Here is a 27,981-nt window from a genome sequence, read left to right as displayed (position 1 = left end):
CGTGGCGAACGCAGTCTCGTGCGCTGACGTTTCAATCAGTGACAGCTGACGCGACGACAGATTAAGAAATCATCAGCTCAATAAATATTAATATATTTAAAGCGCATACAGATAATCGACGCGGACGCAAAGACATGTTTTCATGAATTTTAACGTGAATTGGAACTGAGTGTGTTAGTTTTTACGGACGATTCAGTGATGGCTTTCGAAGACCGGTGCAGTCCGAACCAGGCGAACAGCCCAGGCCCAGTGGCAGGGAGAGTGCCGCCTCCTCACCCCGAGAATCCGATGAACTACTGCCCGCCCAGCCAGTATACTTGCACGACGATTGAGTCAAGGTACGAGAGAGGATCCCCCAATATGACCATTGTGAAGGTACAACCTACGTCACCACCCCCCAGTCCGGAACAAAACCAAAGTGAAGAAAATTACCAAAATTATTACAGACCTGAGAGTCCGGACGTCAAGCCTCGCATTGCGGACGACAGATTCGACCCGGAGCGAATGCGCGCCCAACAACAAACCACTCCCATAGCCTTTTCTATAACAAATATCCTTCATCCTGAATTTGGGTTGACAGCTATAAGAAAAACCAGCAAGATCGAAGGCCCAAAACCCGTTGGACCCAACCACAGTATTTTGTACAAACCGTACGATTTATCGAAAGCGCAAACTGATTATCAGAAGTACAGTTTCGATTATTTAAAATCAAAAGAGAGCGAGTTCAACCCCCTGCCTCCTTTGGGGGGTTTGAGGCAGACTGTCTCTCAAATCGGGGAGGTGCAGAAAGAAAAGGAGATACCAAAGATAGTGGAGCCGCAGAAGAGGCCAGATTCTGCGAGTTCGATCGTTTCTTCGACATCGAGCGGGGCACCGTCGACTTGTGGGAGCACTGACACCAACAACCAGGGCTCCAACGCGACCCTATGGCCGGCGTGGGTGTATTGCACCAGATACAGTGACCGACCTAGTTCTGGTAAGTCTTTTTTCTTTATTAAATGACTTATAGTTATACAGCAGCAGCTTCTAGCGATGCAGCAGCCGTAACCAGTCATTTTGCGCCATCAATATTGAATTGATATCCTTAACGCAATATTTTGGAGTTCTTTTTCCAATTTGGGACAGTATTGATATATTTTTTGGTGAAAAAGTGACATAACTTAAAAAAAAGTAATCTTTATTATGGATATAGACAACAAAATAAGATTGATTATTACTGAAACTTTATGTAGAGTCAACAACTGAACGTTTTTTTTCGGAAGAATACGCGGCTTTTCAGACAGGTATTAGCAGTTCGAAGAATTGAAATCTTTTTAATTTAAGATTCTTTTTTTACTAGTTTGAGCTCTACCATAAAGTTAGTGGTTCCGGTTTCGGATCTCATATGGGTCAAATTTTTGTGCAATGATCAATAGTAGGTATTTAAATCTGACTCATGTGTCAAACTTCTTAAAATAAGTTCGATGTCAGGTTAATGAGCCTTAATTAATTAATGCGCAATTTAAACACCTTTTAAGGCGCTTGTTTTGCAAACAGTAATTTTGTTAATGATAATAAGTGTTTTGAACTTGTTTTGGTAACTACTTTAGTACTTTTGTATATTTTATGTATTTCTTTCGTTATTCTTCTGAGTTTCTTGCACTGCTTCTTCTCAGCACTGGCCCATTTATTGTCCCGAAGCAGTGGTAGGGTTAAAACTGGGACGTGTAAAAGTACTTTTTAAGCCTACTTGCAAAAATAAAATGAGTTTTATTCTTTTCTTGTCTTATACATATGGTGTAAGTAAGTAAAGTGTGTTCTATTTATCTACTGCCTGGTAGAACCCGATGCTGTATGGGTAGTAAAATCGAATACTTACTAAATTAACAAAGTAGTTCCTTATCAGGCAAGGTTGTTGATTTAAGCCTTATCTATCTAATATTATAAAGTAGAAAAGTTTGTTTGTTTGCTTAAACGCGCTAAACTACTGGGCCGATTTAAAAAAATGTTTTGTTGGTGAGCCCATTTATCCAGGAAGGCTTTAGGCTATTAACATCACCCTACAGCCAATAGGGGCGGAGCAGTAAAGAAAAATGTTGCAAAAAGGGAAATATTATTCAAACCATTTTCACGCGTACGAAGTCGCGGGCACAACTAGTTGAAGGATATAATAACTCAATAGTTTGATTTGATTGCTTCAAAAATCGTGTTTTTGAATTTCAATTGCTTTAATTGATCGATATCAATCAGTCTTTATTATTGGCTAAATTAAGCGATTCGGGCGCATCTTAATAATAAAGCATTTTTTTTATTTAGTCACGAACCAAATTGGCCAATTGAAAGGTTCATACTTACGACGTTTCATTATTTGGATGTTATTGAATTGCCCGTTGTTAAAATTTTAACTCAAAGTTTTTGCTTAATAAGATTTCTTAATTCTTAACAATTAACATTCGAGTTGGTAATTATTATAGAAAATCAATTGTTTTGATCCGCCCGTGCTGCTCACGCGATCATGAACTAACTACGTACTTTTGTCGTTTTTTTAAGCACTTTCATAGGGTTTACATTTCAAGATAATGGTTCAAATTGCAGACACAAGCCTGCAAAAAATACCTGGCTCAATCAAGATTTTTTGAAACCATTATCTTTATGAAAGTTTCGAACTAAACTTCGTTGTAAATATCAGAGAACAACTTATTGACTTCCAAATTTATTGTAGACGTACACAAACATGCCTCACCCACTTATAAAATCAACAAATTATCCATTACTATACAACATTCAATTTACAAATAGGTACTAATCATTTCCATAGAATAATTCAACAACGGGTCGACACCTTTGACCTTAACGCGTTGACGCACTTGAAATACAGATTATAATAATTCTTTTTCACTTGTAAGTCTGTGGTATTGTTTTTCTTAAATATGTTTTTTAACTGTTTTTTTTAGGTTACAGTTAATGAAAATTCGAATAAGTTATTTTTTCTTGTAAGAATTTTAAACTAATAAGAAACTATCATTTTGTGGTACAAAAATAATGCCTACACTTATAAAAGTGAGTTTTTGTGTTGAAAAATAGTTTTTTACGGTCAAAGGTGCAATGTATAAATTAAAAATGGTAAAAATATGCACTGACACTAAAATGCTTTAAAAACCAATCAAACAATGTCATATTTTTTTTGTTTTTAACTATTTTTTTGCTTTACTTCAAAATAACTGTATAATTTCTTATTGTATGTTAATTCGTGACAAATTTCTATAATTTTGAACACTTTTAATTTGCTTGTTAATTAATAATGAGCAAGTATGGGTAAACATGTGCTTAGGTATTTAGTATGTTTATGTAATTAGTTAATTACGCATTCATAGAATGTTTGGTTTCGTAATTTAGATAGATAAGTTTTAGTTGCAACTTAATAGAGCTTTTAATATCTAATACTTATTGAAATTAAAGCGCCATATTGACTAAGCTAACCTTAAGCTTTAAAATATCTAATTAGCAAAAATTTGCTATTAAAACATAATAAAAATAACGCAGAGTAAAAAATAAAAGAAAAAATCCACACTCCAAAATAAAAATGCATGTCCGCGTGAAAAATATTAAATAAAATTCAGATAAATAATGCGGTAAAGAAATTGCTAAAAATCTAAATCCATTTTTTACGTTAATATTAGTTGTTTTTAGTTAGATCTGAGAATAGGATGTAAACCTTTTTCATATAAGTTTTATTTGTACAGTATAAGTAAGAAGAATGTATTTGCAATCTGTCTCTAGGTCTACCTACCTACCTACCTTTACTTTCAATGTAGGTATGTTGCTAGGTATGTGCTTAATAACAAAAATGTTATTTTAAACACCTGTTCGTCACCACATAATGTACAATGATTGTTTTTCATCTGAACAAGGTCGAAAAATAATGATTAGTGCTTACAATGATTAGCATAAAATGGAAATTGACGGTGTCCCAACATTTTCCGGCTGGTTGAATGCAAATTTGTGACATTACTCGAGTTTTTTTAAGTTAAGAAACCAAAGTAGAGTTTTTTTTTTCAGTTACGACTATAGTTCTGTTACGTCATTCACACAGTTTCGTAAAAAAATGTAATTGGTTGATTTCATATTTTTCTAAAATCTCCACTTGTACATTTGAGGCTTCGAAAACGACTAAAGACAACTTATGACTAGGAAAAATACCAGATACTAAGTTATGACTAGACTTAAATAATGTCTTACTTATATTGCACACGTAGATAAATAGTAGCATAACTCAAAATACATTTTTTTACAGTAACACCGAGTAAATATTGTGATAGTTTTTGACGCAGATTATGATTATTGCAATAACTCTATTTTTGATTATTTCGAGTTGTGTCAGTGTGCGATATAAAAACCACCAATTAGTCTTTTCGGATATCCAATATCGTGTCCTACGATCACTTAGCCGCTGTCATCCGACGCAAAATTAACTTTTTTTATACAAACAGGCCTCGCATAACTGCAGAACAGGTTGCCTCGTTAAGATTATGATTATAGTAGTTATACACTAAATTGGTGGCTAGGTGATATTTCTCGGAGTGCCATTAAGACCGCATATCTTGAGTTTAATCACTTTTTAAACCGACTTTAAAGAGGCTGCGAGGGAATTGAAACTTTTTTGACGTTTAATCGAACTGTCGTATGACAATTACAAATTTGACAGCTCGGAAATGTCATTTGCGTTGAATTGATGGTGATTGTTGGTATCTTTTGTGGCAGATAGTTGATGGTTAAATTGTACAGTCGACAGTACATTTTATTGCAAAATAACACCTATTACAAACTCTGTAAGATGCCAGTTTTTTTTAGCTTGATGTATTTTGCTAGCTGTACATTGCTCAAGCAATTAATATCAACTACAACTAGCGTTGTGAAGTCGCTGATTTCTAACGTTTTTATAGTTAGGTCTTTTTTACTTTAAATAATAATACTTAAATAACGGATTCGTTATTTTCATTCCACTTAAGCTTTTCCTATTAGAAATGACACTCTAATAAGATAGAATACTCTAATAAGGTTCAAAAAGTTGCAATTTTTTCTCATAATAAGTTCTTCAGTACCTGAGGTATGGGAGCGGCACGGGAGGGGTGGTGACGTCATTATGACGTAAGAGCATACAAATCTGAAGTCTCACTGACGTTTGACGTTTCAAAAACACTCTTCCGTGCCGTCCTCATACCTCAAGCACAGGGTGACACACGAACCAATCACAGGAGCTCTATTCAACGCTGTGCATTCGATTTGCTGCTTCACTTATGCAAGCATCGTTTGTGAATACGAGTGTTATTGTAGGTTTACAAATAGTATAATAAAAAAATGCAAGCAAACCCGCGGATTCACGCTAGTCTAATGTTTAAACAACAATCACCCGACAATTTCAGTGCCATTGTTAGATTGCATAACGTGAAAGACTCCCTGTCGCCGCGCGTCTGTCACGGTGACAGCTGTCACAGTTGTCAGCGCCGCCATCTTGTAATTCGAACGCATTTGCCGGCGTTTTTGTTGTCGGTTGTCATGTAGACTGTAGAGTTGGTACGTTTTTGCTGATATTTTGCGACAATTTTGAGGACTTTATGTTTTGAATTGTGTTGGTATTGTCTGTGTTTTAGATTATGAGCAGTGAAGAGCACTTTTTTTTTATGCATAACAAGGCAGGTATTTGACCACAATCGCACTTGATGTTAAGTGGGATGCAGTCTAGGATGGTACATATCTGCCCTGTAAGTGCCTATTCACTCTCGCCTTGAAAAGACCCGGATTATAGTCTTCGGGAAAGACAGCAGCAGGCAGCGAATTCCAGTTTAAAGTTACAGAAAGTCATATCTTTTTTTATTCAAAAATGATTAGGTCTATTCTCTCCATGGGTTGTCTGGGAGAGATCGCTTCCTAGCGATAAGACAGTCCACTCTCTTAGCTTTTCCATATTAACTTAAGAGTTCACAGTATGATTAAAGTGTCAGAAAACTGACTAAGTATGATTAAAGTGTCAGAAAACTGACTAAGTATGGTTTAAAAGGATATGACTATTTTTCTATAGCTATGTACCTTTAGCAGTTAAAATGAAAGAAAAAAGAAAAAAAATCAGATTTTTTAACTCTGCGCCTAACCCATTCGTAACACAAGCTTATTTAGCTTACCGCGAGGGGTTAACGAGACTTATAATATTTTTTAATAGTAATTAGCTCCAGAATATGGACATAAGTTACTTAATGATTTTAAAAATGCACTACCGTTGAAACGTAACCTATCATAACCTCAGAACCATAACTAAAAGGGTTGGATTAACCTAATATACTACTAAATTATTCGTTGCAAACGCACAAGGTGCAGTAATGAAACAATTTACGGCAATTATGCCCATTATCGAGTTTTTGCCGCCGCCATCTTGGATATTGTATGATGACACGCCTACGCGCAAAAAAAGTGTTCGGTAAACGTTCGAGTACGCGGAATCTATTAGTTTGTGAAATAAATCGATTGCGTAGGTAAGTGGTGTGTTGTATATTAGGCCACTATGGCTCGCCTAATATGAGTGGCTATCCAACAGGATATAGATCGTTTCATCCACGAAGACGCGCCCCACTAATTTTTGGTTGAGGGAAGCGCGAGGTGCGGGGAGTTTGATCCGAGCAATCCGAGCGTCATTATTGTAGTGTGCGTGTGCACTCATGTATAATTTAGCGTGTACCGATAACACTCAAACATTAGCGGAAGAATGGTGGGGCGCGTCTTCGTGGATGAAACGATCTATAGTTGAACGATTTTGAAACATCAAATGGCAAAAATCGGAAACAGTAACCCGGCATTGATGGCAGCGCACTCCTGCAAATGACATTTCAACGTTTTGCAACGTGGAAAAATCGGAATCAGCGATCCGGTATTGACTGAAATTTAATTGGGCTGGGCTAGACCACAGAGATAGTTAAATTCTTGTACATAAGGTGGGTGGACCATGGAAGGCCACGCTCCTTTGAAGGCCAACTATCAAAAAGTCGTAGTTATTGACATGAAAACACATATTCCTTCGGCTATATACTAAGATCCATCAAACTCAAGGCCACAGATGCGGCGGCGAGTCGCTCGCGCCGCTATTGTGGCAGTGCGATCTCACGATTCGTGGACTTCGGTCATCGACGTTACAATTGTTATTCGCGCGCACAGCAAAACGTACGTTTTTAGTTAGATAACCTATTATTATTTCATATTTTTTTACTGTGATTTGTCGTATAAGGATATGTTTATGGTACTAAAGAAAAAAATAATAGTTTTGCCTCGATTTAAGTTAAAATATTGGTAGTGTTCCCAGGAAAGCCAATGGTTCCTTATAAGGCCCATCAAAAATTTGACAGTTGGCCTTGCTAGGGTACATGGGCCTTACAAAGAACATGTACAAACCATGAACATATGAACAGTTACTTTTTAGTTATAAATACGTACCGTTACAGTTAAAACAATGTTTTATATTTATAATATTTTTATTTATAAGGGTTATTAAACTTTTTAACTCATATTAACTCATTTTGGCCTTACAAAGAACGGACCCATAAGAAGGCCATTTGAGGTAAAAAAAAAAGTTTTTAATTTCATTATAATACGCGTTGGCAAGTTATTTGATGTCAATATAATACTCATTACTACTGTTTTTAAATAATTTCCATTAATATATTCTTAGTTATACGATGGTGTTCAAGTAATGTTCTTTGAGTTTTTTATAAATGATAAAAATATATTGAGCATTTAATGTTTTGCTTAAATGAAAGAGCTTATTATGTAGTTTTAGTAAAAGCGAATATATTAATAGTTACAACTCTATTTTTAAGTTGAACGACTGATGTATAATATTGGCCTTGTTTGGAGCCGTGTTGCTTGCAAGGCCATTTGGAAGAGCTTAACAAAACTTAAGTTTAATGAATACTGATTAAAGCTAGGTTAAAAAAAAGTGATTTATATGGTACACAATAAAACAAACTATTATTTAATAATTTGTTTTTTTCATTTATCCAGTTAATAAAGGAATAAAAAGCGTTTAATCGTTAGAGTGGCCTTCCATGGTCCACCCACCTTATTATGAATGGCAAAGAGGCCTATGGCGTCATTATTTCCAATATTTATTTACAAATGTCCCAGTTGGGAATTGAATCATATAAACTACTAGCAGCCGCCCGCGACTTCGTACTCGTGGATCCCGTTTTACCTCTTTAGGGGTTGAATTTCGCAAAATCCCTTCTTAGTGAGCACCTACGTTCTAAAAGGAACCCCCATGCAAAATGTGAGACTCCTAGCACTTGCAGTTTCTGAGATTTCGTGATAAGTGAGTGAATCAGTGACGTTTAGCTTTTATATCGATAAAAGATACAGTGACACCAAGCACAGTCCATAGACAACTAAACTAACGTCATTTAAAATTTGCGTTGCTCAGAGCACAGACTATATCCCGTCGCCATCTTTTTTGCGCGCGAATACCTGTCCCTTAATCGCTCTTTTGATTGTTATTGTTCAGTAGAAGGAACTACCATCAACTACAGGCATGTCAGCTATTAAAAAAACATAAACCACGCGATTTAAACGACAGTCAACCTTAAATCCAAAGCTGTAGGATTCAAATTGGATCGTTAGAATACTGAGTAAATCTGATTACTTTGTAGTAGTAAAATTAAAAAGAAATTTAGCTTTTTTTTGCGATCGGTCCGAATTGATCTAAGGACGTAGTGATTATTTGATTAATTGTATTTGTTTAATTTGTCCTGCTTTTAAATTAATGCTTTAATTTCGGGTTCACAATTACATTATTTAAAAACTTGTCTTATCTTCAGTCATAAAAACATATTTTACAAATCGTGTGAAATTTTAAATTTTATATCAGTCCGAATCGAACCAACTCCGTAAGAATGAGAACTTAAAAAACATAAGTGTTATTTTATGATAACAAAACAAAAAAATATACAAAAATAAATACTTGCTTATTTATTAGTATTATAGAGACTAATATTAATGCTTATCTACTAATTTCTAAATATTCTGAATAGATAATTTATTTACTATGTTTATTGCATTAAGTCCGTGAACTTATGGCCTAAGTTACTTGATTGATTTTGAAACTTACCTCTATCTTGTCTTTGACAGAGTTCAAGTGGTAATTGTCATCATCTATTGTTATGAAGTCAAGCAAGACATTTCATATCTTTATGAATTAGCATTTCATTTGTGTATTCAACCCTTTTTCTACAAATATAGTAATTTATTTTTCTATGCTGAATAAAGTATTCTAAATTCTTATTCTTATTTTTTATTTTTATTTATTGATAACTATTTTCCGCGACATCTGTTAGAGATAACATAACATTAGCTTTGTAGCTCTCGAAAAAAAAATCGATAAATCGAGACATCACTAGAGATGACATATACGAGCTTTGTAAACGTCGAAAAAATTATATAAATAAAAAGAATCAAGCTAAATGTCAAAAAGAAATATTTTTTTACGTAATTTGTAAAAGTACAAATTGAAATTACTAAAAGTCCCGTAAACCCCTCGCAAGCTAAATGCTTGTGTTACGAGTGGGTTCACCACAATATAAAAAAATATATAAAAAAGAAAATTATACAAAAATAGATAACGATCCCCTAGCGTGATCTTTCCATTTCGATTCCTGGGAATCGAACCCAGACCCTTTGTAAGCTCTGGATCCTATCTATCTATAGTCTATACTCTATTATTTTAATGAAACCGCCATACTAACAGAGCGATTAAAAAACCCATCAACTGCCACCACTGGAAATCAAACCTTATTCCAAAGAGTTAGAGTTCACAACCGTGATTTTGAGGTCAGAACCATATATGGCGCGCGCAGTTGGATGTAATGAAGTATAGTGAATTAACGGCAATAATGACATTCTTTCTGTGTATTTCCACCTTTATAACTATAACGTCATTGTTGTTTTTAGGGTTCCTTTGGCAGATAAAAAAACTAGTTTGCCATTTGGTAACTTCGTATCAAAAAATATGTATATTTTCTATAATTTATTAAATTCACTTCACTTCACCTTTATATTGTGTGCAGTCAAGTTTTGGTTGGAGGTAGGGCTTGTTCTAAGTCCACCTGGCTACCATCATCTTACCTAAGTCTGTCGCTATAACAACAATGTTAACAGCATTGTTGTGTTCAGCAGTTGGAGGTGAGATAGCCAGTTCTGTGGTTGAGGATTCCGAGTGAAGCTCACTTCCACTTTCGGTCTGATCATCATGTGAGATGCAGGAGATGGATTAGCAAGCTGAAGTGGCAATGGGCAGGGCACATAGTACGCAGAACTGACGGCTGATGGGCAGCAAGGTTCTGGAGTGGAGGTCGCGTACCGGAAAACCCAGCGTGGGATGTCCACCCACAAGGTGGACCGATGACCTGATAAAGGTAGCAGGGAGGAACTGGATGCAGGCAAGACCAACCGTGCGATGTGGAAGTCTTTGACGGAGGCCTATGTTCAGCAGCGGACATCCGGTGGCTGAAATGACGTTGATGCGGAAGAGCTTTCTCGTTGTGGATTAAAAATATACAAAAAAATCAATCACGGAACCCACCAACCAAAGCGTACCCGAGCTTGGCAGTTTTTTTTGCATGCGCCCGCGCATGCGAACGCAATAGACTTGTCTGCATAATGCGGCTATTCTACGAAGCGATGAAAGCTAGAGCGCTCCGGTTAATTGATTTATTATGGCTTTTTTGCGTAATTTTGTATACTTAAACGGTACGTTTGTTCGATAAAAATATTTTGTTTCACTATTCCCAACTCGTTCCCACTGCAACTCCTGTGTAGCCAGGACCCAGAATTTTATTATTCCCACCTCTCGTTCCGACCTCTGCAGCTCCTGTGTAGCCAGGATCTACAGCTTGCCAATAACCCAACCAGTGAAGGTCACCAGTTTGTACGGGAAAGTTAAACTGTTATTGGACCCGCAACGAAATTAATCAGAAGACTACATATGAGGAGTTCGAAGATAAGGTTCGCCATATTATTGATTAGTGAAATACAGACGACCGGGCATCTTCGTTCGTTCGTTTCAGCCAAATGACGTCATAACGACCGGTCCTGTGATGCCCGCATCCAGGCCTGATGTTCGCATATTTGTCCCTTAGTCGCCTCTTAAGACATCCTTGGGAAAATCGGAGTCCTATCCATAAAATCTAAAGCCATTTTTTCATAACGTTGAAGATTTAGCTTATAATTGGTTGAGGATGTAACATTTTATGATGTTCACTTGCATTTTCGTTTAAAGATATCCCTAATTAGTCGACATAGTGCGCATGCTGTGACAATGACTTATAAGGAACTAGGGATGGGCATCGCTGACAAATTATATCGATATCGATTGGATTTTTTCCAAAAAAAGTGACAACTTTGACTTGACACTTTTATCGATGACATTTTATATCAATTTGTAAAACACATTTCTTTTTTTTGTAGGACTTAGGAAACTACATTATTATAATAAAATTGCTTGTATCAAAAAGTTATTATGCGCATTAATGAATAAATCAAAGTAAAAATTATTACTTTAGATTGCCAGTTTAATGTCAGCTAATAATTTGTTTGTAAACTAATTACACAGCTCAACAAAATAAAATTTTTTTTTGTTGCCCTGTTTATTTCTTCGGATTTATATGCTTTGAAGCATACAATTTACGAATATATTAACGAAAGTACTGAATTGGCTCTAGTTTTTATGATATTAATGTTTAAGTGATAAACAATTTATATGGGCTCTTTGAAACATGCGTTGTTAATAAGTGACCAGGAACCTGGACTAAATTAGTTTTTCTGCACAATTTTAAACGTAATGGGACCAGATACTATCAGTAACAATGATATTACGATAAAATAATGTCATACCACTGACAATGTGGTGGCTGGAATCAAGGAGTGGCGGTTATAGTGCGACAAGGCTATTTGTATGTTGGGAGATTTAGAATGTCATTACCGAAGGAAGTAATGACAGTAATATTGATGTCATTACTTGTCATATTGTCTGGACGTCTTAGATTTTTACTTCGCCTTACACTTAAGTATACGTCTAATACCCATTTTGTATGTATATGGAACTATAGGGCAAAGAAAATTCTCTGGGAACAAGATGTGTGGGCAAATTCGAATATACATTATTACACTTATTCTGTGTGTGAAGCTTGGAGAGATTTAGTGTTGATTTTAATATTTTTTAGGTAACTAGAAAGCACTAAATTTCACAGTTTAATGGGCAAAATATGTCGAAGCAAATATGAGCATAATAAGCTGCACTTTCTTCGCAGTCACGTGGGTAGATGTTTATTTATTTTTATGAAATTGCAGTGACGAGCAGGTATAATGATTCTATCAAGACGTAAGAGTGATGGAATAAAGATATCAAGGTAGATAGGATCGTTTCCTGACTGATTAAGTAATGTTGGTCACATAGCGAAATTGACCCACAACATTTAATTTAAAAAAATCTACAAAAGGTGTTTCTCTGAAATCTAACATTATTTATGCATTTTTTAAATCTTTTTACTTCTCTGTAAATTAATTAAAATCATTCAGAACAACATTTGAGGTTCTTTTTAGATAAAATTTGATTTTATAAAATGTACTTGCTTAATTTTCTACTATTTATAGTCCTAATCAGAAAAAGACGATTTAAAAAAAACTAGAGCCAATCTGCTAAAAGTAATAATAGTTTCGTAAATTGTGGGTCTTAATTGACACAAAATCATTTAAATATCAAGGGCAACAAAAACACTGTTGACCAGTGTTATTGAACGAAAACAAAAATATACATTATTGCATGTTCGCAAATATAATTGTATTATCATGTTCCGTCGATAAATTGTAAGTTATTAACACCGAAAATTAATTAAAAATAGACAACATCGCGGCTAGTAACTAACGAATTTGTGTCTGAAATAATTTGTTGCGATACAAAGTCACAAAACATCCAATAACTTTGTTGTTACACGAAATCCAAAATGGTCGACTGTAATTTACGTTTCATAATTAAAGATTGGAAATAAAGAAGTTATGTTTTTTGGCAGCTGTCAAAGTAATCTTTATGTTTGTGTGATAAGGTCGGTAATCATTTGTCAGCTGTTAACAGTTGACTAGATATTGTGTTCTGTATAATTTACTTTAATAGGCGTTATAATAGAGCAAGCTGCAGTAGTCTCTCTTTTACACTTGATTTTTTGATAATATGAGAAGATCATTGATGCATATAAATACTTTTTGACAAAAAAAACTGCAATAACTACACTGGACCGCAAAAAAGGGATCGCATAAGCTAGGTCAGGTACTTTTGAAGATTTTCTAACTGACCCCTTTTCTTTACGGTCCAGTGTATCTGTTACAGTCAATTTTACATCTCTGTGTAAGTCACTCATTTGGTCATTCACTTTGGTTTTTAATTTAAGCTTACGCCTGTATTCACAAACATTACTATAAGATCTTACAGTGCGCGTGGACGCACAGGGTGACACACGAACCAATCACAGAGCTGTATTCAACACTGTGCGTTCGATTTGCTGCTTCACTTAAGCAAGCATCGTTTGTGAATATGAGCGTTAATAATTTTGGTGAGTTTTTAACATTTTTGCATCTTAAACTTTACAGAAAATGTTACCAAGAAAGTTTTCGCAAGTTTTAAATTTGTCGTGCAATTGTCCACCATACACCAAGAAGTCCTACTGTATATCTTCCATTTATCTGTCCATACTCGAAGTGATTACATAGTATCTAATTGTCTGACAAGTCCAGTGAAAATGTAACAAATATTTATGCCAGTTTAGCAAGTAAACCGTTCGGAACACGCTGCTTATTGCCACCAACGTTATAATTCGATTGAGTCATTTTTTTACATCGATAATGTGTTTTACAGACATCGAATGTATTGGAATAGAACGTATAGTTAGTTGTCAGATTATTGTAAGCTGTTTGAAAAAAGGTGACACTTTTTATGGATTGTAATAAAGACTTCTTAGAACAAAGATTGTTTTGTATCAATATTGATCAATCATAGTAAACAAAAAAAACGAGTTTTAAATGTAGATTCATTCTTAAGGTGTCTTTTTAACAGGCAGTTTTGAATTCAGATTCATTCTTATGGTGTCTTTTTATACATATTTATTTTAATGTTGTCTAAATTTATTCTAACGTATAAACAAATAAATTATGGTCTCGCTATTCAAGATAGATATCAAGATTATTGATAAAGACATTATAAAAACACATTAGTCTAACTTTTTTTATTATTGTGAGTTTTATTTATATCTTTGTTAAGCTGTGTTTTATAACTGTATCTTACATCACTGTGATGGCGGTCACATACCTACTTCGACATATTTAGATAAATAAAACAAATGTTTTAATAACTTACATTTTAATATCTCCAATTAGATTTTATAAATATTTTGATTGGGAAGATCCCAATCAAAATATTTTTTGAATAAAAAAAACTAAAAAAATCGACAATTTTTTCGCCTCGCCCCATCACTATCATACCTCGTCTTACCCAGAACAGGCCACCAAGTCCGCGTGTTTTTTATCCCAAAGCATTCGCTAATAACTTGATTTGGCCATCGTTTTGCTTTTTTGTGCTCTAAGTACCTATTGTGATCCCAAACTTCATGGCGAAATGTTAATGGCCTTTGATTCGGGGATTTATTGGATCATGTATTGAGGATACTTTGTTGTTCACCGATTGCAATGTTTGATAATAAAAATTCTATCGAAAAAGTTTTGGGAAATAACTAAGTACGACTCTAGAAAAAGTCTGGAATTGAATAGATACTTAGGTATCTACGTTCCAAAATCAGAAATCTTTAAAAAAGTTTCATAGTAAATAAAGCTCATTTAGAATAAAACAAATATTTTTTACAAGAAAGAAAAGACACCTTCAATAAAAGTGACCTAACTCATTTTTCAATTTTTTTGAGTTACAACCTTAATTTGTACGCGACGTTTTTTAATTCGACCCAACTGTTTTTCCTGCACATATCAAATACACTGCTATATAAAAAGCGTGTTTTCACGCTACTTACAAACCGTCCAAGCGTATGAATGTTGCAATGTTAATATTGAAGTAGAAGACAGGATATATACGGTATATCAGTATATCCCGGAGCCGTACAAGATATTCAGAGGTATCTCGCCGCTACAAAGTGATTGCACTTGGCCATTCAGCCAAGAAACTTGGATGTGGCGTTTTTACTTGGTTTTCTAAAGAGATTCTGTTGTTTGGAACTTTTTGGTTTTACTTACGTGTGAATGTCGGGCATACCAAACTCGTCTCGTTAAGATTGTAAGCTGTTTGTTTTCTGAATAAAACAAAATAAAAATAAATAAAATAAATAAATAATCATTTGCCTCTGGTTATCTAAAGAGTCGTACTCCTGCAGTGGAGATCACAAATAAGAATTTGATTGGTCGAAATATTTTTTATATCATGAAAATTAGCAAGTGTAAAAAAGACCTCCAACTTTTAACATCACAACTAACATTATATTCTTAGTATTTTTTACTGTACTCAACTCAACGTAAGCATTTCCACGTGTAAAATATTTTTATCTATGAGCATCTGTTATCAAATCTCCACAATTAGATACTACGTCTTATCACATAAATAAAATATATCATTAATACAGTATGACTCTTACCAAAACAGATAAAAAATTCAAAACACGCGTGTCACTTGCCGCCTCCATCGTTCACAGATCCGAGCCAATTACACATTCAAGTCATGTACCCGCATTTTGAATAGCGATTTAAATAATCCTACCCACATTATCGACTCTATCCCCTTGATATAAGGTGTGCGTTTTCACCTATAAGAAAGTTATTTGGACCGCCGTGGCGTCTTTCCGTTCTATACATAGCCAGAACGCAAGGGTGTGAAACTAATCGAGTATAGTTTGGAGATGACTTTTTTTACTAAGCTCCTCCAAACTATACACGACCAGTACGCATATGCTGCGTACTGCTCGCGTATACTTTGTAGTGACTTAGGGCAAATATCTTACTCCAAAATATACATCGCCAGTACGCATACGGACTAATCACGTATGTATTGTAATAAGTGCGTGATTACAATTTATACGCGAGTAGTTGCATGCTAGTCATTTTGTCTTATTGACCTCTCTTTCTATTACATATTAATTAATATCTGCGTGTCCACTTTAAACATTGAATCATCTTTCGACACGTATTCTGCCATAGAAAAGATATTTGTTTTGGGGCTGATATTTAATATACAACAATTCTCGAATAACTCTTAAATTAAGAATTATGTAGGTATGGAAATATGTCAAAATGATTTTGTTCTTGAGATAAAAGTTAATAAATAAAATAAATAATAAATAAATATCCTTAGACATTTTACACTGCGCTTCTAGTCCCAAACTAAGCAAAGCTTGTACATAATACTAAGTATTAAACATACATACTTAAATACTTTTTTTTTTGTAAATACATACTATACATAGAAAACACCCAGTCCAATACAAACAAATATGTTCATGCACACAAATGTTTGTACTGTGCGGGAATCGAACCCGCTACCTCCGGAATAGTAGTCCGTTTCGAACCACTACACCAAACGGCCGATAATACAAACCTAGCATTTAAAGTCTCGCATAATGTATTAATAATGCACGTTGAACTTTCTTCTCTCACTCTCTCTCATTTTAAATGAATTTATGATTACACTAATAATTGTTATTTAATTTGAAATCTACCTAATCAATTTAATTTCAAAAACCACTTACAATAGTGTTAAAAATCTAGATTTATTATAGATTCAGTAAAATAATAATATTTTATGTAATAATATCGAATAAATGCAATTTTAAATATAATTCTATATTTTACTAAATCAATATCAACTAAACACACTCTAGTCAAGTGTAAGTGGTGTAGTAGAAACTATAGAAACTAATCGAGTATAGTTCGGATATGACTTTTTTTACTAAGCTCTTCCAAACTATACACGATCAGTACGCAAAATTCGTGTATAGTTTGGAGTCACAGATTTACAAACGGGCACTACAAAATATACACGAGCAGTTTCCTATGGGTGCGTTCTGGCCATGTATAGAACGGAAAGACGCACCGCCGTGGTATTGCGTTTGCGACTTTGTTGTGTGAGTTTTAGAATTGATTTTTGTTTGGGTGGGTAAAGATTGATTTTTTCTTTGGGTGTGGGAGGGTGGGTCGGTATGTATCAGAGGTGTTTTGCATCGAGGGAAGTGAAAATCATAGTGTTTGAGGGTTGTAACGGTTTTGCGCACTTTGTACCGAGATTACGGGGGAGGAACGCCAATTGATATTCATTGTATGTTTTCTGTTAGAATCAATCGAACAAACGACATACCAAGGGGTAAACATTAGTATTATTTTATCTTTTAGGAAAAAAATTAGAGAGGTTAAGATTAATTTAATGCAATGTCTTACTAAGTAAATAAAATTAGGGAGGTTAAGATTAATTTAATGCAATGTCCTACTGTCAATACAAAGAAAGAATTAAAACCTTAGTTTGTTCTATAAAACATAATATTATTGTTTAAATAAAATTAAATATGCATAACCAATCCCCGAAATTCGATTCAATATCCACATAATATGTGGATACAATATTTGGACCAATAAGGACAATAATATTGTCCTTCAATTTAATCAATTTAATAAAATAAAATCAACAATTGAAATTCAATCAACCAAAAGTCTCCATTTATGTATATTTTGAATTGAAACGGGTTTTAAGCTTCTTTCTGTTAAAAGTTCCAAAAAACTCCACCTGGGAATCGAACTCAGAACAATGACTAAAGTAAACTTAATTATTATCACCACATCATTGCCTGAAGTTACATTTACCCGCAGAAATTAAAAAAAAACAGCCGTTAACAAAACTAGCGCTGACGGCCGCACCGCAAAACCGCACAAGTCCAATTAAATTAAAATTTATCATTCACTTAAACTGACGAACGAGTACATTCGTGTTTTTTGTTATACTTTTATTGAATAAACCGTTTAGTGGCGCTGTTTAAGGTTTTTTCGTTAATCATTATTTGAACTAATGATTGGTTTTGGAACAAATGTGGTTTCTTATGTTGTCGTATTATAAAAAAAGTATTCAAAATACTTCTTTTGTAGAATTTAGTTACATAACATTTTTTTCCTTCTATCATGTGGTCTGACATTATTTCATTGAAAGTGAAAAATATGTGCAGTCAGTGTCAAATATTTGGTGACACCAAAAGTAGCCAAAAAGTTCGCAACACGTCTTTGGAATAAGGTTGTGTTGTCTAGTTTTTGACCACTTTGGGTGTCACGAACTATATGACGCTGACTGTATTAATTACTCACATCCTGAAATTGTATAAGCCATGCGCCTGATTTTCTATGGAATGTTTTGCCATACTAAAGAACCCATACATTCTTCATTAACCATACGAAAACGTAACGGTGAGCTCTCAAGTTACATGGCCTCGTATGTAGAGTTACCATCGTTTTGGATTATTCCGGACATCTTTTTGCCTCTGATATGTTAGAGACGAGAGTCCTATGGCTGAAATGATGATGAAAAAGATAAGTCATGGACAGCGACCTTTAATAACAACCAAATTGTAAACAAAATGATATTTTAAATAATAAAGTGACCGGCTGTTTTCAGAGGCTGTAGAACAACGTGGTTTCTTTTATAAATACTTATCTGCTAGATTTTTAATTTCGCTTAACACTCAAATACAAGCAAGATAACTTCGAAACATCACAATTTAGGCAATCTAACCGCAAACGCTTCCAGATAAAAGGTTGACTGGCGAAGAATGCTCTTAGCATTAAGTGGTGGACTTAATATTCTTTTGTACGTTATTAAGAAGTGGATTAACCTAAGAAATATTTTTATATGGTAACCCTACCCGCATGTCGTTTGGAATTGGGCTAGAAAAATGAAGTCGTTATATTAATGACGCAATTAATAAACATAAGCCGGCCGTCCATAGGAAGTCGGGTTATATTACTATTTATGAGTTTATTGAATTTGAGAAGCAAATTCGACTGACCATGGTGACCTTGGCTTTATAGTGAGGTATAATGATGATAATGAAGTATGTGTGGCTATGTTGTTTATTATGTAGACAGACGAGCTCATAAAGGTAGCAAGAAAGCGCTGAATACAGGCCGCTACCAACCAGATAATATGGAGATCATTGGGGACGTCCTGTGGCTGAAATTATTATTAGGTGTGGCTGTCAAATCACAAATTATAATTTTTGGAGAAAATTTAACATGAGATTCAGTGGCACCACAAATAATGGGTCATGAGCCATCGGTCATCGGTTGAGCCGTTTAGACGCCTACGGTGGCTCATGGAATCTGACAACCGTGTTGTGTTAGACACTAACTAGTTTGACAAACTTGAAGCAACTGAATAGACCTATAAAAAAATAATCTAACAAGGTTTCGAGGGTACTTTTGAGCTAAGGTATCAAACATAGGATTTCTAATATCATTATACCCTTATTCATAGTAATGCAAATAGCTTATTAAACCTATTTTTTTTAAAACTATTGCACTATTTTATCTTAATAGAAAGTGACAAAACAGTGCAATAGTTAAAATAGGTTTATTATGCTGTTTGCCTTACTATGAATAATTAGACTTTTTCAATTGTTCCTATCAGGAATGGAAAATAAACTATCTATTAGCATTTTCTCCTAACGTATTGCATTTAAAACTTCACCCTCGATTATCGACTCGAGTAGTTATTATAAAAGCCATGTTATCTAACACTACAACTATTACATAACAAGTTCCTACTAGTAACTTGTCACAAGTATCACTTGCAATTATTTCTTAGAATATACAAATAATTACCTGTATCTAAAGCGCCTCGCTTTCATAAATAATTTCACTGCGTTGTTTTTACAAGCTATGTTTGATTTTCTAGTTAAATATCTGGATACTAGTATTTCTATAAATGGGCGTAGATAATGTAGGGACAGTGTTGGTTTAAAAAACATTTGAAACTGAGAATAACAGGTTTCTACGACATTTATTACGTAGTACATACTTACAGCTTGACGTTTCGGTTGTATAGCTACAGCCGTGGTCACATGCTGTTTCTAATTGTAACGCCAAAGTTTAAATAATAATCTTGTAACTATTTAAAAAAAGTTTATAAACTTGAAAAAAAAATACAGGCCAAGAGCTTCCTCGTAGTTGATAAAAAAAATCAAATATAAAGAAAGAGTAGCGCGCAAAATAAATTTTGACATCTGTCATTTTGTCAACAGCTTTGGACAGAGGCCTATTGGCCGCATATCACAGATAACAAAACCTAAAATGATTATTTTAAAGCTCACGTTACAGAATGTAGTAAGTTCATTTATTGGGTTTAGCTGCAAACGGAACGACGGACGTCACAATAATCAAATCTAAATCAATCTCGTGACGTCACTTATTGTTAACGGCGCTGATGGCTGCCTCGCGTGCCAGCAGTAATACGGTTCCATACTGGTTCAGTAGTAATGGGCTATGAAAACAGTAACCTCAGTTTAAGGGACACTTTAATCCAGTTTTGTCCAGCAATGCAGGATCCAACACTCCACTTCCACTCTTCCAGTGGATGTCGTAAGAGGCGACTAAAAGACAAATACGCGAACTTCAGGCCTCCCCAACCCGTCTGGGCAGCGTGGGGAGTGTAGGCCAAATCCTTTATTTGCCTCTGGTAAATTAGAGGGTCGTGCTCCTACAGTGGAGACTGAAATGACCTGATGATGATTAAAAACGGGGCTTCTGGGTCCAACTCTATCATACAACACATAGATATGATTTCCAATTCGAAGCACTACACTATTCCATTAGACATTTAGTAGTCGGCAATAATTCTGTGCCTATACAAAATTAATTGCTGTCTCTATAGTAAACAATTTATGTCGGTCTGTGTGGTTATATTAAAACATTGTTTTTAAACAAACCAGTTTGTGGTTTGTCGTTTTGTTCTGACGTATTGTCGCCATATTAATGATAGTAGCATAGAAATGAAGCTATATTTTACAGTGTTCATAATTATATTTGAAGTAGCTATGAACGTTCTATCAATTATAGTTTAGATATTATAAATATTGTAACTCAGCGAAATAATATCAAGTTTGCTTTGTAATTTAAATGTATTTATGTGACTTACAAATCATTAGGTCAGTTAGTCTCCACTCTTTTATTACCAAAGAATGGAGAATTTAGCCACGCTGGCCAAATGGATTGGAGAAGGTTGACGTTCGCTATTTATCCATTAGTCGCTTCTTACGACATTTACAGAAAGAGTTAGAGAAGTCATATTCTACCACACTGATTATTGACTAGCGAATCTAATTGATAATGTCACTATTATTGACCTATGTTAGTCGAAAGCCTTTAAAACAGATGTATTTAGACATAAATATCCACAAATGGTCCATCAACAGATATGAAGATATTTAAATGACCCCTAAACGTACTTAATTCACTCGTAATGAATTTATCCTGAAATAAATTATCACGTCGGTCCGTACTGCAGCGGAATGTTAACAGCCAAAGTTGGGGGAATTATGTCTTTTTAGTGCTACCCCGTTAATTTGTTTTGTTTATTGTAATGGGTTAAGTTTTGGACGAGGTGCGCGAAAGTTGGATTTTTGGAGTTAGGACCTTTTGCGGGTTGGGTGCCGAAAAAATTATTGGTAAAAAAATTGAAAATGTATTTTAAAGTACTCAGTCTTCTCTACATTTTATTGCGTACATAAATTGTAATTTCCATGAAAAAAGTATTCATTCAAGGAATAATGAATTCAAAAATTCAAATAAACTTGGCATTTCCTACAATTTCCATCGGTATACGCGCCGCCAAAATTTGAATTTGGAACCCGAAAAAAAAGTTGCGGCTTCGCTATATTTTCCCGCCGAGACACACTGCACCTCGTTTCGTTTAATTAAAAAAAAGAATAAAAAAGTAACTGGCCGTTTTATCGGGTGATAAACGAGTGTTGCTACAATCCACTCCCAAACAAAAAACAACCTTAACTCCCAGCTTTCAACGCACATACTCCCTTAACCCCAAACTCGCATTTTTCAAACAGTCAAAAGATTTGTGTTCAAGCCATTTCCTGTTCTATTCTAAAAGCGATAAAATTCAAAATTCATTGCATGCGATGCGGCACCAATTTAGCACTGTTGACGACAAACGATTTCCGTTTCTAAACACATTTGCGTAAAGTCTAAAATACTTTGGGAATTGTTTTGTGCGTTCGAAACGTTTTAAGTATTGCGGACGTGTTAATCTGATTGGAGGCTTCTGGTCTTGATAATAAGGTGTAAAATGTTTCGGTTGGAATAATGTTGGTAGTGCAGGAAGCCGCAAAAGTGTTTACAGGCATTTTCCGCTGATAGGCTGAGTTTATGTCTAGAATTTATAGCATAGTACAGTCACACGCCAGTCTAGATCTTTTTTGCTGATTGCCTTTGATTTAAATGAGTGTTTGTATAAAATAGTTGCACAATATTGTTCTAGAGAAACAAAGAAACGTTTTTGTGGGCTAGTATTGTTAAGTTTATTTATTGGGGTAATTATTTTATCTGTGAGACTTTTGGTTTAAATAATGATGTTTTTGTAAATCTAAACCGAGTATTTTGGTATCATTAAGAGATGTCAGACATAGACGACCCACACGATGGAAGATTTTTTTATAGAATACTACAATAAATATAAATAATTTAAAAATAAAGTTGAGCCTATCAAAATCTTCGGCGTTCTATGTCGTTGTCATTATTATTTATCTTCATCATCAACAGTCCCCAAAATATTTGATCACCACCACCATCATCATCATCAGGTCATTTAGTCTCCACTGCAGGAGCACGACCCTCTAATTGACCAGAGGCAAATGGAGGATTTGGCCTACACTCCCCACGCTGGCCAGACGGGTTGGGGAGGCCTGATGTTCGCATTGTCCCTTTGCTTATTCTATGCTTAGACGCTGGCCTAAGGAACCTCAATTGTAAACAGCGGTTCGTTCTTGACCGATCTCGTCAATCAAACGTTTTCATTAAACAAAGGAGCGGCATATTAATCACTAATTACAATAATTATTACATTAACCGATAAGACCTTATTTTTTGTGTATACTTTACGGTCACGGCTGAGTTGTTGCGAAGTGCGTTTTTATGTGCTATTGTTGATGGTATTGTACTTATGGTCAGACATTATACCGTTTAATTTATTTATTTTTCAAAAATTCAAAATTCATCAGAATTAAGTTGGGACTTTTTTTCTGAATTAGACGAAGTCTAAAGCATGTATAAGTTGTTTTATAGAAATTCTTTTACCAGTAAAAAAAACTGCAATATTTCTTTACATACTCAGCTTTTACAAAGATAATTCAAGTAATATTTTATACTGTCATTAATGCACCTTTTTGACACACAAAAGACTAGTAAAAACGAAAAATACATTCCCAATCGTTTTACAACAAAATTACATGAAACATCTATGTATCACGATCTATTTAAAAGTCGGCCATGTTTATTACACAAAACTACCCGCAGCAAATGCATTACCCCACTAATTACAGGATAATTGGGGAGAATTCACTCCATGGTGGGACAACCCCCGTCCGGTTACTCGAAAACGACGTTTTTGTACTTATACTGTTTTGCATTGTGACCCTAGTATATTGTGTGTTGTTTTTTCTACAACCTTGGGACAGAAATATTATGATAGTGGTACTTTGATATTTTTGAATTGATTCGTGATGAAATACAAATTAATACAATAATTAATAAACAAGGTTTGTCACTAATGTTAGAATGAAAGACTTTTCGAAATCAGTACAGTAGTTTCAGAGTTTACTTCTTATGAACAAACTTTAAAATTATAATATTGTTACTAACACAACTTTGTATGGATCATAATGGTCTGAAATAAACGTATTTATAATTATTTTTTACTTCTTTAAAATATTATTATTTAGTTTGCAGCTTCGATCGATTCAGATAAAAGTGGCCTAACTTAATTTTACGTTTTTTTTATTAAAAATAAATTAACAAAACGAACACACATTTTATATAATATAATAAGAGCTATTATACGACAAAAAAAATGTAACTAGATGTGCTGTACATCAAAACACGGCACCCTCTTTCATAATTGAATGAGTCAATGATACTCATTGGGTAACTCAATGGACTCTAACCCCTTCGGAGCTATAAATTAATAAATGCTGGACCGTAAACGATGGCGCTCTAATTGATGTATGTCTATGTCTGGGCGGAGCGATATTAAACGTACGGTGGCCATGCTTTTAGAGGTTTTGTGTATGTTTTTTACTGTAAAAATTGTGGTAGTTAGATTTGGAACAAACTCTGTTGAAAATAAACTGATCAAAAAATTTTGACCCCACTGAGAATAGAACCCGGTACCTCTGGAGTCTGGGTCTGAGACTGGTGGTTGACCATAGAGATGGTTAAAGGTCATAGCAGAAATATCAACTCGGAAAGGGATCAACACCGTATCGCCTTTCGCGCGCTGTCAACTGCGAGGCGAGGCGTTCGCGTTACGGTGCGGATAAGTGTGCGTTGCAGTATGGAGTTTCATACAAAGAATACTGACCGCCTCGAGTTGATACGGTCACGATCCCTTTCCGAGTTGATAAGTGTGCTACATCCTTAACGCCCGTATTCACAAACGATGCTTGCCTAAGTGAAGCAACAAATCGAACGAACGCACACCGTTGAATAGAGCTCTGTGATTGGTTTGTGTGTCTCCCTGTGCGTTCGAGCGCACTGTGAGACCTCATAGTAATGTTTGTCAATACGGGCGTAAGTCTCAGAACTGACGAAAGATGGAGTAAACAAAAATAATGTCAAAAAGTTTCTAACAAAGCCTTTTCTTTGTCCACAGGTCCAAGAAGTAGAAGGACAAAGAAGAAACCTAGCACAGAAGAGAAGAGGCCCAGAACTGCGTTCAGTGCTGCACAACTCGCGAGGCTAAAGGTTGGTTACATTCATCATCATCATTTCAGCCACAGGACGTCCACTGCTGAACATAGGCCTCCCCCAATGACTTCCACATCAAACGGTTGAGCGGCCTGCATCCAGCGCCTTCCTGCTACCTTTATCAGGTCGTAGGTCCAACTTGTGGGTGGACGTCCCACGCTGCGTTTTCTATTATTAGTTGGTTCCATCATTTAAAACTAAAGTCAAGAACCTAAACTGTCACACTGGATGCTTGTACTGTGAGATCGGGACTATTCCCACCTCTCGTTCCCACCGCTGCAACTCCTGTGTAGCCAGGATCTACAGCTTGACCGCCAACAACCCAACCAGTGAAGGTCAAATTTCTCCCGGGGGAAAGTAAAATTGTCATTGGACCCGCAACGAAATTAATCAGGAGGACATAGGATCGCATCAATACAAAATATACACAGATTAACAATGTTGTTCAAACATGATGCAGGCTGCGTACACTTTGACCTGACACTTTGACATCTAGTATGGCAAATCCTTAAGTTGAAAGAAGAAGATTTTAATTATTGAATTGGAAATGCGCTTTGGTTCCTTAATAGGAGATCATAGGATTTTAATTACCCGATTGTTTCTTTTGAAACATGATTCCGTGATTGGCCCTTATCAATTTATTACATTTAGTCACGTCAGACGTCTATAGAGTTTAATACCAGAACTGTGACACTTTCTTATAACTTAAATGACGAAAAGAAAATTAGATTTCACATAAAATACTCTTTTGATATTAGCACGCTATAGAATACACATTTACTTCAAAAATTACCATTTACTTAAGAAAAACCTTTTTGACTACAGGCTACGTGTATCTCCCCTTGCCCCAAAGAAAACAGCCATTCCTAAAATGGGCCATCCTCTGCCTCAAAGTTTTGAGCCATAAACATCCTCTAACCTGTCCTTTTCTTCGCAGCACGAGTTCGTCGAGAACCGCTACCTGACCGAACGCAGACGCCAAGCCCTCGCCGCAGAACTTGGTCTAGCTGAAGCCCAAATCAAGATCTGGTTCCAGAACAAAAGAGCAAAGATCAAGAAGGCTACAGGCCAGAGGAATCCCCTGGCTTTGCAGCTGATGGCTCAGGGACTATACAACCACAGGACGGCGACTGAAAGCGACGAGGAAGAAGAGATTAATGTCACTTAAGGATTTTTATGGCTGAGGGAAGATTGGATTTAAGACGAAGCATACTTATCAGTCCGGAATCGTAACCGTATCAACTCGAGGCGGTCAGTATTCTTTGTATGAAACGCACCGTAATGTAGGTACCTAAACGCCTCGTCAAAGGTTGATAAGTGTGCTATGTCCTTTAGAAAGGACTGGGATGTGTTAAGTTTGGCATATTGCAAGGGTTTGAATTTATTGAAGGTTGGGGCTTTAAGTATTGTCATCAACAAAGGTTACAGTATTTAGGACGTGGAATTTTTATTTTATTTTTAAATAATTGTGATGAGAAGGGACATTTTTGGGGTGAGGATTTTAAAATAAATCACCAGTGATTTCTCAGATAATACACAATATTATCTAAGTAATCTGAGAAAACTGATAAATTAAAGATACAGTGGAAATACACAAAATAAGTTTTGAAAAATATCTTTCGAACATTGCAATTTTTGAAACTTAATTAACTTATTTCGTTTATTGAATAATCATATCAATAGTAATTATACCTCCTCCGTTGTAGTAAAAATATTTAAATTAATGTAATTTTCCCAATTTTGAACTCAGAAATGACTCTATTTCTTTTTGCTATATCGACTTATTATTATTATGATTGCAATTTACAATAATAGAAGTTCGAAAAGCATTATGTTCCTGAATGTAAATAAACATAATTTAAAGTTTATTTATTAATATTTTAAATTGGAATTAATAAATTGCAATTTGTAAATAACTCTGTAGATCTTTGAAGTATTCTAAGATTTAGAATAATTATTGTAAGTATTTTATTTAAATAAATTGTAAGATGCGATGCGATAACCAAGTGTAAAGTTAAGAAAATTTATTAGGTACAAAATCACTTGAATATTCGTAGTCAGAATAATTTAGAAATAATATTTAAAAAGGTTTCTTGTTCTAAATTTAAACTTTGTAATTTACATTTTAGAATGGAAATAAAAACAATCGAATGCTGAAAAAAACAACTGATTAAAAAAAAAAAGAAATACACAATGACATGTCAAAAAAACTATTTTGTTTTGCAATGTATTTTTCTATTTGGCATTATGTTCGCTATTCAATAGTCATGAAAAAAAACACTGTCTATAATGTTCTTTTTTTACATTTTGTGTACATTGACGTTGAAATCCGTTTTTAACATTGTTTATTTAAAAAATAGAACGATTGAATATTAAGAGTGTGTGAACTTCAGCCTAACTTAAGCTGAGTTTCAGTTGACTTTGTCAAAGCGATATCGACAATGACGATGATCGACAATGTTATATTGTTCCAAATATCTATAATCTTGTAAATAACTTATAAATTATCTAGAAGCGCAGATTTTTTGGTAAGCATCTAATGTAACATTCAGCGGTTGACCAAGGTCTGGTATTACATTAAATTATTAAGGGTGGATTCGACCAAACAAGAGTAAATATTAATCTCAGAATAAATCGTCAGTTTTGACATATTTCCCATACTGACACTGTAAATGTGCCAGTTACACCAGGAGTTATTCTCGGATAAAAGTTTGGTCGAATTGGGCCTAAAACAAATAGGTATATGGGCTTGTTCCCACGGTGACATCCCGTTTTTGCAGGATCCAGTTTAGTACGTATTTTAATATTAACGTTCACCGAACATCCCGTTTGCAGTGTCCCGCTAAAAACCGATCCTTTCGAATTTTTAATTCGAATTTTGAACACACAATCATGTATCAACACGACAGTCCTGCATTA

General features: G+C 34.9%; 1 protein-coding gene across 1 annotated transcript; it reads left to right on the top strand.

Moving 5' to 3' along the window:
- On the top strand, positions 1–26,588 carry LOC135084898 (segmentation polarity homeobox protein engrailed-like). Its single transcript, XM_063979646.1, has 3 exons — positions 1–976; positions 24,968–25,059; positions 26,000–26,588. The coding sequence occupies exons 1-3, from the start codon at positions 199–201 to the stop codon at positions 26,228–26,230; spliced, it is 1,101 nt and encodes a 366-aa protein (XP_063835716.1). The 5' UTR covers positions 1–198; the 3' UTR covers positions 26,231–26,588.
- The last annotated feature ends 1,393 nt before the right edge of the window (positions 26,589–27,981 follow it).

Source organism: Ostrinia nubilalis, chromosome 27, assembly GCF_963855985.1.
Source record: "Ostrinia nubilalis chromosome 27, ilOstNubi1.1, whole genome shotgun sequence".
Classification (NCBI taxonomy): domain Eukaryota; kingdom Metazoa; phylum Arthropoda; class Insecta; order Lepidoptera; family Crambidae; genus Ostrinia; species Ostrinia nubilalis.
This window is presented reverse-complemented; position numbering and strand designations above follow the sequence as displayed.

Excerpts from the sequence above, each read along its gene's own strand:
- LOC135084898 (XM_063979646.1), top strand. The coding sequence starts at position 199 with ATGGCTTTCGAAGACCGGTGCAGTCCGAACCAGGCGAACAGCCCAGGC. Across the intron at positions 977-24,967 it reads CAGTGACCGACCTAGTTCTG|GTCCAAGAAGTAGAAGGACA; the intron begins GTAAGTCTTTTT and ends CTTTGTCCACAG. Across the intron at positions 25,060-25,999 it reads CACAACTCGCGAGGCTAAAG|CACGAGTTCGTCGAGAACCG; the intron begins GTTGGTTACATT and ends TTTTCTTCGCAG.